We start from the raw sequence: 15,373 nt of genomic DNA on the forward strand, positions 1-15,373 counted from the left end.
ATCCTTCAAGTGATATTCACACAGTTAAAGGCGCCTGACGCCAGAGCAGTTTTGCCTTTACGAAAACGGCCTCTGGCGGCGGTGCCTGCCCCTCTCTTTTTCGGTCTTCTTTTCAATTAGTGCACTCCTTTCGTCTTGAGAACGCCCGGTAATCAATCGATATTGGCCGACTTTAATTTGTTCCCAATGTGGCTTCAATGCGCTGCGAAAATGACCGCGCCATCTTATGTTTTAACGTGCACCTTTGGCGTTTCAAAGTGCGCACAATCGATGTGTCAACCGAAGCTGCCGGGGTTGTCTGTATGGCCGGGCGGTAGCTTGGCTGTTGTGCTGTTTCATTCCCCGCTTGCCCGTAAGGTTAATTTATGCTGAGGAATGTAAGGGAGGCTTTGATAAAGTAGAATTCGTTCTGGGGGTCGGAGTAGTATTTTTTAAAGAACACGACGAGAGGCTGCATACCTCGCCTATAACTCGTATAGGTCGCAAGCGATTATGACGTAGCGTGTGGAAAGTTCATTTCTTCGTTTAATCCTTCACTCTCTGACTCTTTCATTCACTCACTCACTGAATCGCCCTCTCAGTATTTCATCCATTCTTTCATTCTGCGCGTATTCTCCGGCCAGTTGAAAGAGCAAAAATGTACGCGCGTTGGCGGCAGTTGACGAGACCACGAATAGACGGTTAGATAACGCCGCGTATTCGAAAGAGACGCTGGTCGGTGCATACGTGAAAGCTTCGTCTGGTGGCTCGAATCGCAGACATTGCGTAGTGCTCCTTGATATTGTAACTATAGCGAAACGGACCACAGGACACGCCTCACAAAGCATATGCGACTTCCTTTAACCCCTTTCAGGGTAATGGGGCTCATAATGTCCCACTAGCGAAAATATGCACAGCAAAGGACGAGGCGTGAGCGCATTGGTGGTTATCCTGTTGGCCACCAGAGGCCGCCAGCAGTATACGAACCTGGATGCACGCGCGCCGAGTATGTTGTCGGTGGCGCCATTTTGCTCTCTAGAGCTGTAGCGTCGGCTAGATGTTACCCTGGTCTTCCACGCCGGGCAGTAGCATCTTACGGTTTCTTAGCCCGCATTCCGAAGCATGCGGCCACCTGCGGCTTGAATTTGCGTCACTGGCCTGAAATCGCTTCTGGGAACCAAAATTGCATAATTGTCACCACCGTCAGCGGGGTTCGCGTGTTCTTGAGGCATCCCAGCTAGCGTCTCCGAGCTGTCTGTGACGTATAACGCCTCTAGAGAAATCGGAATTTCTATTGTTTGCATTCTTGCTAAACACGCATTGACGCAGCAGGGTCTTCAGCGGTGCATTGCCTTCGGGGCATGCGTCGGCCCTCTGCCGGCTGTTCAAAATTCCTTGCGAACGTTTCTTTCCAACCTTGCGAATTTCTGCCGCGTGGTTGCCGCTGCCGTTGCACTCCTATGCAGCGGTACCTGCATCAGCGAGGCTTCCTTGGGTTTGCAGCGTTCGGCTCAGCGGTCGTAGTAATAGTAGTAGCAAGAAATAGTTGCAGGCGCAATAGGGTTTATTTCGATGGAGGCAAAAGGTTAGAGGCCCTTGTACTGTGCGATGCTAGCGTATCCGGAGCCCTCCACTACAGCGTCCCCCCAAAGGCCTGAGTCGCTTTAGGACGACTCAGGCCTTTGAGGGGACGCTGTAGTGGAGAGCTCCGTATACCCGTGTACTGTGCGATACCAGCGTATCCGGAGCCCTCCACTGTAGCGTTCCCTCAAAGCCTTCGCTTTAGGATGTTAAATCCCATAAAACCTTAACAATAGTTTGTGTAGCGGTATCGATTATTACCGTTGGTCGCTTAGGCCTGTGCGAAATTGACCTCTACCGCTGCGAATCCTTCGGGACCTTCGCAGACACTAAGCGTGCAGTGAGGAGGCGGCGGCAATCTTGAGTGATCACAGGAGATGTTAGCCCGGTTGCGCACCCGGCAGGCTACTCCAGACTAGGGTGTAGTAGGCCAAGCGAAGCACATGCGCACAAAACCCCCGTGAACACGCACACGGAGGATCTTCACAGGGTGCGTAAGGGCCCGTCGCCCTAAACAAACTACAAGGTTGTCGCGTCGTACCAAGGTCCAAGTACGTTCACCAAGCTGAGGGTATATTGAGACCTGACGTAGACCTAATTCAGTTTTCAATGTTCTTCATGGTGTCGTAAAGCTACTGCAGTTGCGCAGGTTACGTTTTCAAGGTTTGTACACCACGTACTGAGCACAGTGGAGGGGTGTTGGTGGGAACTGGTCGCGGTTTCAGGGGCTCGCCTTTGGCTTTTCGCGCGCGCCGGAATTGTTGCGGAACGGCGCGCGCGGCTCGCCTGAAGCAGCCGCCCCAGCACTTCTCTCAGTTCGCGAGCGCGCGGCGCGGGGGAGTCAAAAGGTGGCCGAGGTCTGAAAAACGAAAACAACGCCGGGCCCATTGTCTGCGCTCCTGCGGAGTCGGCTTTTTACTCCTGCTACTGCTTTAGCTCCTCGGTATCGTTGCACGGGAGAGCGCCTCGGCTGCTATCAACATGTTTCTTTATCGCCGGAACCCAGTGGGCGCCTCAAAGAGGAAGTTTTTGGCGTCCTCCGGCGCACTGCCAATCGTAATTACAATGTCCGCCATCGCCACGCCCTATGCTTGACTCATTTTGCGTACAAACCGGCGCCCGTACGATTGCCCGTGAAGGTTGGAGTCGGCTCGTGATTTTCCACAACACGATCGCTGCGCCACCTGTTTCGTATACGTAAACTATGGAACCTTTCTTTTTTTCTCTCTGTCTTGTTTTCATTGTGGTCAACGTAAACGCACCGGAGGGTCAGCTTTCTTTGCTCTCATTTTTGTTCCATTAGCCGCGTGTTCTCTTATCTCGGCGGCGTCCCGGCCGCTTCGCCTGGCGTCTCGCTGAAGAAGGGAACACAACGCCGACGCGGTCAATGGGTGCGAAATGCGAAATCGCCCATGTGCTGCGCGATGTCCAGCGTTAAAGGGACATCGGGTGGTCGAAATAAACCCCGGAAACTTCCACTGTGCTGTCCCTCGCAGCCCACGTACAGCCGCTTGGGACGTTGGACCTTGTGTACCATGTACAGTCAGGCCGGAATGAAACGCGAACAGAGCATGTCAAGAAAGAAAAATATTTTACCTGCCTACCTTCAGCTGAAGTGTACGACTAGCCTGATTCATGTGTCTGGGTAAAGGGCCTACTGAAATGCATAATCGAAAATAGGTTGTAAAGAAATATCTCGCTGCAAAGCAGAAATGTATGCCATATGCGTGTTCGCGTTTCATTTCGGCCTGACTGTACAAGCCACCCCATTTCCTTTTCTTGATGCACCACCTCTGTAGCTCAGTGGCTATGATGCTCGGATGCTGACCCGAAGGACGCGGGTTCGGTATCTGCTACGGCGGTCTCATTTCGACGGGGGCGAAATTCTAGAGGCCCGTGTACTGTGCGATGTCAGTGCACGTCAAAGAACCCCAGGTGGTCGAAATTATTCCGGATCCCTTCACTACGGCGTCCCCCATAGCCCGAGTCGATTTGGAACGTAAAACCTCACATACCGTATACCATATAAGGGCATGTTTTTAGCGCAACGGCGCGTTCTCTCTCCTAACAGGTGTACTATAGTTAACACCAAGTGGTGTGTGGGTGGGATCGATGTCTTAGCAGATGTGGTAGTTGCGCGTGGGCGGGATCGATGACTATTATAACGCGAGCCAACACGCGACAGCGCGGCTCCATTGTTCGACGCTCTGGCTGTATTCCGAGGCGACGCAGGCTGTGTGTGTGGGCTGCGTGTCGCGCGCGGGAGTGCAACGCGGCGACATTCCGACAAATGCTTCGCCCCCTTGTTTTTTTCGCGAAGCGCAACTCTGAAAGCGCATGGTAGTGGCTGCGACGCACAACGACTGGCTAATGACCTTCGCACATATGCGCGAAGCAGCAACGCAGGGCGGCGATGATGTCGCATGAGGTGGCGGATGACGCACTTCTTCGCAGCCCCGCTAAAGGTTGTTGGAGGTCTTGTTCGTGCAAGCGAACCCGAGTCCGGCGCCGCGGAAGGTTACTTGGATGTCGTGGCTTGTCGGCCTTATACTGTGTGCAAGCCCGCGCGCGTTGCGAGCATTGCGTTGAGACCAAAGGAAGGATATAGAAATTGATTAAGCTTACCCTGTTGGTTGTACTACACTTTGATCTTAGCCAAAAGGCCAAAAAACCCAGGTGGTAGAAATTTCCGGAGCCCTTCACTACAGCGTCCCTGATAGCCTGAGTCGCTTTGGGACGTTAAACTCCAATAAACCAACTAAACCTGTTGGTTGTTTTTTTTTTATTTTGAGGAAAGGAAATGGCGCTGTATCTGTCTCTCATATCCTAGTGGACACCCGACCCGCGCCCGCCGTAAGGAAAGAGGGGAAGTTGGCAATGAAAGAGAGAAAGAGGTGCCGTAGTGGAGGGCTCCGGAATAATTCAGGGGGCACTTTGACTGTCTAAAGTGCGTAGAGGCGAAAGCGTTTTCCGCACCACTTTCGCTGCTTCTGTGGCACTGGTGGCGTCACATAAAATTGAGTACTAATTACTAAGTGATGACAAATCACTAATTAATGATTGATTATTGATTAATGCCTGAATACTAATTAATTGCTAATTACTGACGCTTAAGCTTCGCCTTTAGGAGTGGAACGCGACAGCGTGTTGTAGCGCTGCTAGGGAGTCCACGGAACGCCACCACCCGTTCGGCGCGATGCCTCGCCCTTTGAAAGCAACGCGTTTTGAGGAAAGGAAATGGCGCAGTAATTCTCTGTCATCTCGGTGGACACCTGAACCGCACCGTAGAGGAAGGGAGGAAGTGTGAGTGAAAGACAAAGAGGACCCGTAATGAAGGAAATGAAAATTGTATTTGAGGAAAGGCAATTACGCAGTAACTGTCTCACATATCGCGATCAACACCCATCAAAATTCAGGTGGCACTTTTTTTAGCTAAGTGTGGTCACTGATGTGTGGTTAAGATGTTAAGCTTCGCCTGAGTGGAACGCGACAGCATCTTGCAACGCTGCCAGGGAGTCCATAGAACGTCATTGCCCATTCGGTTCTACGCCTCGCTCGTTGGTAAATTGGTTTTTGAGGAAAGGAAATGTATCTGTCTCTCATATCTCGGTGGACACCTAAACCTCTCCGGAAGGGAAGGGAGCAGGATGGTAGTGAGCGAAGACACCGTATTCATTACAAACGCGCCTTTGTTCATTCCAAACCATCGAGCTGGCATGGCGAAGTGGATAGCATGCTCGTCTCGCACGCCGAAGTCCGGGGTTCGATTCCCGAGCTCGACCGATTTCCTACTCCGTTTTATTTATTTATATGACCTGACTAGAAAAGTTAATTAGGCTAATTGGGTAATTAAGCAATTAACTAAGCTCAGTCCCACTTACTTGGAGCATCACTGTACTATCCCTTCAATTGGTTGCATGGTTACTAGGCAAAGTACAATTGGCCCCGTTTGAAATTCGCGCGCTGTGACGTCACGGCCCTTTCGACCAATTGAAAAGCGTGACATTTTCTGTCGACAGCTGCTGCTTACAACGATGAGGCATTAAAGGCTTTCGCCTTAATAATTTCGGCCACCTGGGGATCTTTAACGTGCATTGACATATTGCACAGTACGCGGGCCTCTAGCATTTCGCCTCCATCGATATGCGACCGCCGCGGCCGGGATCGAACCCGCGTCTTCGGGTCAGCAGCCGAGCGCCATAACATCACTGCGCCACCGCGGCGTGGATTCTTGCATCTGGAAGCTACCAAGGAATGTCCAGAGCTTTTAGACCATGCCCTCTGCTTCTCGTGTGCAACGTCGTGGTCGGAACCCTGGTGGGTGAGCATTGTGCGGCATTTATCAAGAAAGAAGTTGCCTAGCCACTTCTCTCATCTTAACCATCATCTGGCTTAACCATGCTGGTTTAGTGAATGCCGCGCAAGGTGTCTCCTTGCAGGATTAGTTCAAGCAAGTACCAGTGTTGTCTCCAGTAGTTTTCCCATTTTGACGGAGCTTGTGTGTTTTGTGAATGATCGAACATTCAATTTCTCTTTAACTCAAGCTTAGTCGAGACCAGCTATCTTGATCGGCTGTACGTGACCAACGGAGGCATTGTAGATTACAATAGCATGCTTATAATGAGGCGCAGCTGACGTGGCTGACAATCGTTAGCATACGTCTACCATTGCGCTGTCTGACTGCAGTGGAGAACACTATGTGCAGGTATCCGTAATAGCTTTCGTAGTAACTTTTTTTAATCGAGTACTTGCGTAGCGAGTGCTTACTCATGCATCTCGGAGGCAGTGCACGCGTACACCATACGCAGCGCCAGTAGTGCGCTAATATTTCACCCTGCGCAAGCAGGGTTGCACAACGATCTGCCTTCCCTTCATGGTATTCAAGTTATGAGGGAAAGTCGCTATTCTGCAATGAGTGTTGGTGCAGTTCCAATGTTCTTGAGTATGTATCTCTTTTTTTTTTTTTGCAAGAAAAATACTGCAGTCAAGGGGACAAGCTTGCGACTGCTGAATAGTTTCTTGCACACGAGCTGCATCTGCATCGCGGCCAATATTTTCAACACAGTACTCGCTGTGTGACACTGTCTGGTGGCGCCATCTACTGTAGACGCCTCCAGTCATTGGAACTGTCCTCCCGATGATAGAAAGAAATTTATAAATCTGTGCGTTCCAGGTATAAGAATCACTTTTTGCTAAAATTAAGCACCAAGACAAAAAGTAGGTTGGCAAATGGCAAGATAAGGTATAAAAGCACATTGGGTATTGGGTATTAATATGTGCACTGACATCACACAGCCCATGTGCTGTGTGATGTCAGTGCAAGTTAAAGATCCCCAGGTGGTCTTCCAGGGACCTCCACTACCTTTCTTCTTTCACTCTCTTTCTTCTTTAACTCCCACCTTCCTCCCTTCCCTTAGCCATTTCCTTTCCTCAAAAACCAATTTACCAATTTATTATGAAAAGGTATTGATATCAAAGTGATTACAATCTGTCGGTTTTTCTGTGGTGCGTGCATGCTTTGGAGTCTATGATTAGGCTCGACCAATAAGGCACTTGCAGCATGAGGAAACCAAATGTGGAACTCCAGAGCTCCTTGTGAGTTTTGAAAGTTTGTATTGTCACAGTAAATTGATCAGCAAAAAAGCAGTCAGCAGAACATTGGCAGGCAACACAGAAGAATCTCTGCAATAAAAAAACTGTGCATTTAATTACATATTTAGTGCCCCGCCGCGGTGGCTCAGTGGTTACGGCGCTCGGCTGCTGACCCGAATGACGCGGGTTCGGTCCCGGCCGCAGCGGCTGAGTTTTGATGAAGGTGAAATTCTAGAGACCCGTGTGCTGTGCGATGTCAGTGCATGTTAAAGAACCCCAGGTGGTTGAAATTTCCGGAGCCCTTCACTACAGCGTCCCTCATAGCCTGAGTTGCTTTGGGATGTTAAACCCCAATAAACCAAACCAAACCAAACCAAACCAAACCAAACCAAAACATATCTAGTGTCAGATATGCAAATAGTCTGACAAATAAATCTTCTGTGGAAGTTGGCATCAGGTTGCCTCTTTGCCCCGTTAGAACCGCTCAGTAACGCTGAAATTTGAAGCACCATTGTAATGAAATATCATTGGCAATGAAATGGTAGTTAGCGCTCGAAACTTTCCTTTGGCTCTGGCAGGTGGCCCATAGAGAGCTACCTAAGAGGCAGGTGGGCCACCTAGGTCACGTGACTTTGCACTTTGCGGCATCATTACAACCTCACCGTGGGACCGCCACGGTGGCTCAGTGGTTATGGTGCTCGGCTGCTGACCCGAAAGGCTCGGGTTCGATCCGCGGCGGTCAAATTTCTATGGAGGCGAAATTCTAGAGGTCCGTGCACTGTGCGATGTCAGTGCACGTTAAAGAACCCCAGGTGGTGGAAATTTCCGGAGCCCTCCACTACGGCGTCTCTCATAGCCTGAGTCGCTTTGGGACGTCAAACCCCATAAATCAAACCAAACCAAATTAACCTCATCGTGGCAGGTGGCAGTTAAATTAATGATTGGTCAACAGGGAAGAGCAACCGGGGCTCCACAAGGCCCACTGCTGGTAGCACCTGCCATCGCAGGGCAGGGGCGCGTCGCTTAACCACTGCGCCAAGACTGGAATGGGGATTGCCAGAGATCTATGAATGTAAAGTAAAGTGTGACCTTCTGCATATATGGGCTTAATCCATTAAGCTGTCGCGTCATACCCTTAATTAAGAGCTTAAGTCTCCCCTTCAATTTTTTCTATAATTATTGATACAGATAGGCCAGAGGCAGTGTTTATATAAATTCTTTCCAGAATACATTGCACGTTGTAACAAATTTCATGGAAGTGCAGCAAGCTCTGCGTTTCTTTTCTTTTTTGTTTTGTTTTTCCTCTGCGAGTTGCTTCATGTGTCTTTCTGTACCCAAGTTTCTTAGTTCTTTCTTTGAGGTTTCGGTTCGGGGCCTAAAGGTGCAGTAAAGAAGAGTCTGAGCTCGTCTTTTTATTGTGGGAACTCGACCTACACGCTCCGAGCATTCTTAGAAACTTCTAATGATTGTCCTGTGCGGCTGGTTTCCCTATTAAATCAGATTAAACGTCCCGGCTCCCGTTCCTTTCTTTGTCTGGCCTCCAAGAGTAGGAGGAGTCAACCAATGCGTCGAGTTCCTTTCAGCCAGTCGTGTGGTGGCTTCACTTTTCCGTGAATATAAATAGTATCAGTCGCAGACTACATATCTGCAAATTAGGCCTACGGAAATAAAAATGCGCCTGAACTCTTTGCTTTTGTCAATCACTCGGCGTAATTGGCAGAATATTACTGCTTATCACTCTGCCCATGGCAGAGTGGCAAGACACCACGCAACTGGTTGAAATGCACTCCACACGTTGGCTGATTCCTCTTTTCGGAGGTCACTTAAAAAAAAAAAAAAAGGTGGGAGCCGGGGCATTTAATTTGATTTAATAGACACATTGGCCGCACAAAACAAGAATATATGCTCCGAGAGTGTAAATAGAGTTCCTGCGTTAAAAAGACGAGCTCAGAATCCTCTTCAGTGCTCCTTTAAGGCTGCAAAACTATGATCTGTACTATATGTCAGGATTGAGTGCATTGTTTGATATTTGCAGCGCGTAGAAAATCTTGCGACACCATCTCTGACGTTGTGATGCTCAGTTTTTTTTTTTAAGCGTCAGTTCAAGAAACTCTCCATTCGCACCAGCATATATGATGACTTATAGTCTTTTAATATGTCAGGGATTGCGAGCATGTTGCACTAGTTTGTTTTTGCACTTGGAAAAGCTATAAAGTCATTGATAAAAGAACAGAGCCAGAGCTACCGGCAATGCTTTTTTCATTGCAAAATGTGCCGTTTGCTGCATTATCTCTAAGACTTAATGTTACTTTGCATTGGCACGCTGTTTTGATGATTGATTTTAGTGCCGTGTAGACAGACGCCATTTTCAAGGAACGGCAAAACAAGGAATTTCATTTTGTTTTGGGATTTTTCCACGATGGTTCCTTAGCTGACTTCATGCTGAGCTCGAAGAAAATATGGATTGTTGGAGAAAGGTCAGAGCTGGCTTGGCTCAAATTTTCCTGCTGACGTTGTATCACAGCCATTGAGCACATGGCGAACAATATCGCGCATTGCTTCCCTCGTTGTACTTGTGGTGTGTGCGGCAGTTCAGTAATGACATTGCCGGATGAGTGCATAGTCTGTGTGCGTGTTCTGGTTCAGCGGCATGCTGCGAAGATGTGTTGCACAGATTCCTCACGAGTTAGCGCCCTTCTCCTTCCAGCCCCTGTGGCTGACACAGGTTCGCTGACCTGTCATCACCTTGTGATTTGTGACTCATGTTGAACCCATATTTTAATGAGGAAGAATGGGAGAGCAGCGGAAATACCATTGTCTTCTCTGCTCGACCCGATGTTTGTTGCACAGTCTTGTGAGACCTTCAGCTAAAACTGTGGGGTCAGTGCAGTGCCTCTCGTGTCAGAGCCCTCGCGGTTAACGGCCGCACGAAACACGCAGTCAGCTGGGGAAAGGTTACGCAGCAATGAGAGCCAGCATGATGTGATTAGTAGCAGCTTCGCCGCCGGAAGATGCTGTGCTGACTTTTGTTTAACCGTGACATTGTCGAGCGGAATGAGAGGAAAGGCAGGCAGCGTGGCGACATCTGGAGGCTTGCTCGAGAACACTGAGAACAATGGTTGGAAACTTGAAGGTGTCGGCATCGTGTAATGTCAGGCGGGGTCATTGCCTGTTTACTCACCATGCATTGAGCAAGAGCAGCTGTGTGTTGCTGTTGCTTCGCTGTGATCACGCCTTGCAGTAGTTGCTGTCTTTCTTGGCAAAGATTGATATGAAGTGCTCTTTCTTAATCCCCGTGCAAATGGTATTTCTGATCACATGCAGAAATTATGGCGTGTGCTGTTGGCTCCTGAAGTGTGTTTATTCATGAAATAATTATATTTAAACAATTTGTTTTCCTTCTTTTGCATTGGAAAGTTTTGATTAGTTATCACTTGACATCTTTACATGCATGCTGTTAAAAGGGCAGTCACAGAACTAGAGGCACATGCTTGTTTCATATAGTCATGAAAAATCGCATTGCAGCAACCCTCCGCCTACCCAGAGCCTGGAGGACCAACAGTGTGACGAAATGCTGGACTGCAAGGTTTGATTTTTTTTTTTCTTTTAGTATTATACAGCTTGCAAAGGGTTGCTGTGAAGGCGCATTGGTTTTGCACTGCAACATTGTGGTATTGAGTCACTGCTTAGCGCACTCACGTCTTCATCTCATCTCTGCATCATTAATCTCGCCCACTTCGATGCTTACACTGCAGTTGCCACCCATAGCACTCACAGCGGCGAAAAGGACTGCCTGTGGTATATTGCTACATGGCATAGATGTCAGGCAGCTGCACATTCCAAGCATTCGCGTGAGAACGTTGCCCCGGCTAGAGCATCGCGTAGACTCCCGAGTTAGCGCTGTGAATTTGCTTGCTATCTCCATGTGCCCTTGCTGCATGTCCACGAAGATGCCAGGACCTGCGTTGTAGAGCAGTACATTCTCACCTAGTGACGTCAGTGCACACGTGTTGTGCTTTTGCTGCGCGTAAATGTTAAACTGAAATTGTACTTGAGGTGCTTCGACTCTTGGGTGCAAATGAGAATGCTAATGGACTGGTCGACCACTTGCTTCCTTTTTTTTCATTAACTACTGAAATATCGCACTTATGTCTCTTAATTTAGGGCACTTGCAGCACACATGTGTAGCTCACAGCTGTGCATTTTGACACAGATATGACTGTTGTAATTTATACTTACATTAGAGAACCTGAGTGCACATGGGGTTTCAAGGAAATTAATGAATTCTTCTCAGGGTAGCTACAGTTATAGCACATAATTCTTACGTAAGAGAATTATTCTGATATTCTGAATTATTCTGATAAATAATATGAGAAAAGTATTGAGAAAAACGCTATTAATGCATCTATAGATTCCCATGAAATTTGGAATTCATAAGTAGTGTTGCATTAACATCATAGAAAAACTTTTCTTTGGCTATCAATAATTGAAATTTGTTTTCATCTTGCTTGTGGCAATGCAAAAATTTTTCCGAAGCAGCCAATATTCAACTCCATTATAAAACTGTTTTTCTTACATGCATGTCAGTTTTTGTTCTCGTAACTATTGTGTAATTTCTTAAGTATTCCGCTTTTCTTTTTTGTACAGCTACTGCATAACAGTTATACGTGAATTTGATGTATAATACTGAGTTTTCTCGCTATAACTATTTTTGCATTTCTTTCATGGGCCCAAGTCTAGCCGAGAAGGCTAAGGGCCCAGACGATTTGCGTATATCTTTTTAACTAGCCATGTGATTAAGACTGATTTGATTTGATTTGATTTGAACAGGAAGATAGTCACATTTACTTCTCTGTGTTTGTGCTTGGAATAAGTATACACTGGTCTTTTGTGTAACATTTTTAGTGTGTTGCTTGAAGAAGCTTGAAAATAGGTTAAGGACTGTGGAACAAGCTGTAAAGAGCGATAAAAATGACATTAATAGACACTAGAGTGAGCGTGAGTGTTAGACAACTTGAGTTAATAATGCCTTAGCAAATGAAGCAGAGAGGGAGTGGACTTGGATGGAACATTTGTAACAGTGTTTACCACAAGAAGCGAGCTGCAGCTTAGGCTGTTAGAACATGAAGTGGGGAAGTGAGATATGGGCGTTTACTTGGATTGGACGGCTGTAGATGGCACAGTAGGGTTTTAACTGGATGTGAGCGGGGTAGGCCTTGCATTTCCTGCAGTATACATAACCCGGCTTGTAAAGATTTAAGTGTGTTTGCAGCTGAAAAGCATCTGAAGGTATTGAGAGAACACCAGCACACATTTATTCGTTGGTATGAAGCTGTGAAATTTCTACATGTGCATGATAATGTGCAACTGCAGTCATGCATCCACTTTGCAGGTAGTACAACTCATAAGAGAATGTATCTTGCCGCATTCAAGCCACGTGCCGAAAGAGTTTGTGCTCAAGATTGTCGCGCTCCTCAACAAAGGTTCCATTCACTCGGCAACAAGCAGCACACCCGTGGGTAAGTGCTGTAGTTGTGCTTACTGCTTACCATGGACAAGTAGCGCCATCTTTTGGATTGGTCACAAATTAATGGGAATGGCAAGTAGCGCCATCTGTTGGATAGATGGCAAAGTAATCGCAATACACAAGGCAGCCACTAGATGGCACAAGTAGCATTGGGCGCAAAGAATGAGCATATTTGTTGTTTTTGTGCTGTTGTCCTGATGGTCTCAACATCAACTCATGCTTCAGCTTCCATCTTAATACCCCCTCTACATCCATACTCCCATCTTACGGAAAAAAAAAAAATTAATTCCTGGCTCTATGCCATTCACCCAAGGAGTATGGCTGAGAAGCTATATTTACTTCCTTGTAAAGGCTACAGACATCAAAATTCAGAATATCTGAAATTTCCCCATGCATTCTGCCATGCATTGAAGACTTCTTTCATGTTTTTACAGTGAATATAAAGCAGGTTTATGTACCTTTATATTTCCAGTCCTGTTATCATTTTCAAAACTCTGCTGTGAATGCAGAATCGCTTTTTTTTTTTCATAGGTCTTTCTTTTATTATTAAAAACGCATGACCTGAGGACGAAACAAGTGCTGATGCCACTGCCTCATGTGCTGTGCTGTGGGCTCCAGACTTTCTACAGAACTTTACATAAGGGAGTTAGCATCCACTCAAGTGTAGTCGTACGGCTATGGAGGAAAGCTGTACAGCATCCACAGGAGCAACACAGTTGAGGAAAAATTCATCCTGGCCTGGACGTCGAACACGGGACCGTTACCTATCCGGGCAGTAGCTCTACCAACTAGTAGGCTAACCAGAAAAGCTAGCAGATGGCAGGGGGAGGCCAAATCGATCAGCCACTCATGCTTTGAATGGTGTTAACCCATTGTGTCTGGGGGGATCCCCCAAGCACCGCCATACAGCTACAGAGGAAAACCAGCTTTCCTTTGCAGCTGTATGGCTGTGCCTGGGAGATTCGCTAATGAGTTAACACTCTCTTATTTTCAAATCTACTCCCAACTTGGGGTATCCCCCTGAACACATTGGGGAAACTCCTTTTTAGTGTAGCTATAAAAGGGTTGCTTTGAACGGTCGGTGTAGCATTCCTGGCTCACTGTTTCCACTTTTTTTGCTTTTTATTTTTTTGCAGACACTGAGTCCACACGGAAGCTGCGTGAGGAGTTTGCCAAGGCATGCTTCGAGACTCTGCTGCAGTTCTCGTTCCTTGGGGGCATTGTGCTGCCCGAGGGTGGTGTTGTCAACCGTCTAGCCGTTACTTCACTGCTTCACCGATTTCAGGAGGTGTGTTCTTCTAGGCGTAAAATGCCTGATATAGGTGGCAACTGTGGTGGAAATGTATTACGTTCTGACCAGTCATTCAGACATTTACTAGGCCTTTGATCTCCACTGTGGGAGCCTTGTGCACAGCACCTACGTGAAAGTGAATCCTGATGGTGCAGGTTTCGTGGTGTGATGTTAGTATCAGGCATATATTGGTATAGACCTTTGTTTTGATTGAGCATCTATGTAGTTTTCAAAATATAAATGGATTTCTGTCTCAATGATTATAATTTCAGGCGGGCAACTACACAGGCCAATCGCACCAGCTATTCCAACACAAGCACTGTCCACTAACACATGCACGTTAAAAAAAAAGTGTGTTACAAAAAGGTTGGTGCCTTGTGAACCCCTTTGAGGGAGAAAGTTGTTGGGCAGGTAATTGTTTATTCACTGTTATTATCATGTGCTAAATTAGTACATACTGTGCAATACCTTAGGAGGTCCCAAATTTAAGAACTTATCTGGGGTACCTCCTAGTACAAAGTGAGCAGTTTTAAGATACATCATAAGCAGAGCAACAGCATGGTGACTAAGTTAGGCGGTATAGCAAAATGCATGTTTATAGTTGGGTTGGGCGGCACGCATCTGGCTGCATAGGTGACCTGGAAGATTAAGCACTTGTGTTGATAAAGGTCACACGGTGAGGAATGGGTTTGTGCTTGTCATTTACAAATGCACTCGTTGCCTATGATCTTAATCGACCCAAGTGCTCTGGTGCAGTTACATTCTTGATGTGTGAGGGGCATGGAAGAAGGTGACGGAAATGGTGAAGTTTTACAAAGTGCACATTCCATGATGACTGAACAGATATGACATCCTACACATGTTGGTTCCTGGCCGCAGCGACCTATTTCAGCTCTGCTATGGCAAAAAAAAAAGTGCTCAGTGTACCCAAGAGTCAGTGCTCTCTGAAGAGCTCCTTGTGGTTGAAATTAATCCTCAGCCCTCCATTACAGCATACCTCACATCCAGGGTGTGTTTTTGTTATAGGCACAAAAGCAAATACCTGTGTCTTATACCACCATGCAGCATTTCAGGAAGACTTTAAAACTAAAATTTTCTCTTCATATCTTGCAGTTTGTCTGCGCACCATGTTATTTTTCTGCAAATTTGTTTGTTTTTTTTCTTCGCCAGTCCTGCGCAGATTCTGTGCTACAAGCTTTGTGCATTAGCCACCTTGTGTTACTATCATTCAGTGCACATGGCTCCACCTGGTGCAATGTGTGGTAGCCAGATACTATAGACTCTTAAGTGCAGTGTGGCATGCCTCATTGTGCGCTTTTCAAAAAGTCTTGCATGAATTAATTGCGACTGTGGTGCTTTCTATTAACAACGAAGATGGTGTATTTTTTACTGTCACTTCAGGC

The 15,373-nt window shown here is 47.0% G+C and overlaps 1 protein-coding gene across 3 annotated transcripts in view; it reads left to right on the plus strand.

Moving 5' to 3' along the window:
* mon2 (Mon2 homolog, regulator of endosome-to-Golgi trafficking) overlaps positions 1-15,373 on the plus strand; it is a 235,386-nt gene that overhangs the window by 213,284 nt on the left and 6,729 nt on the right. For all 3 annotated transcript variants that reach the window (XM_089551686.1, XM_089551688.1, XM_089551687.1), the window contains 3 exons: positions 10,678-10,738; positions 12,545-12,671; positions 13,816-13,967. In XM_089551686.1, coding sequence (XP_089407812.1) covers positions 10,678-10,738; positions 12,545-12,671; positions 13,816-13,967 — 340 coding nt within the window. The remainder of the gene's footprint in view (positions 1-10,677; positions 10,739-12,544; positions 12,672-13,815; positions 13,968-15,373) is intronic.

This window comes from Amblyomma mixtum, chromosome 7 (genome assembly GCF_055824585.1).
Source record: "Amblyomma mixtum isolate Tamu chromosome 7, ASM5582458v1, whole genome shotgun sequence".
Lineage (NCBI taxonomy): Eukaryota > Metazoa > Arthropoda > Arachnida > Ixodida > Ixodidae > Amblyomma > Amblyomma mixtum.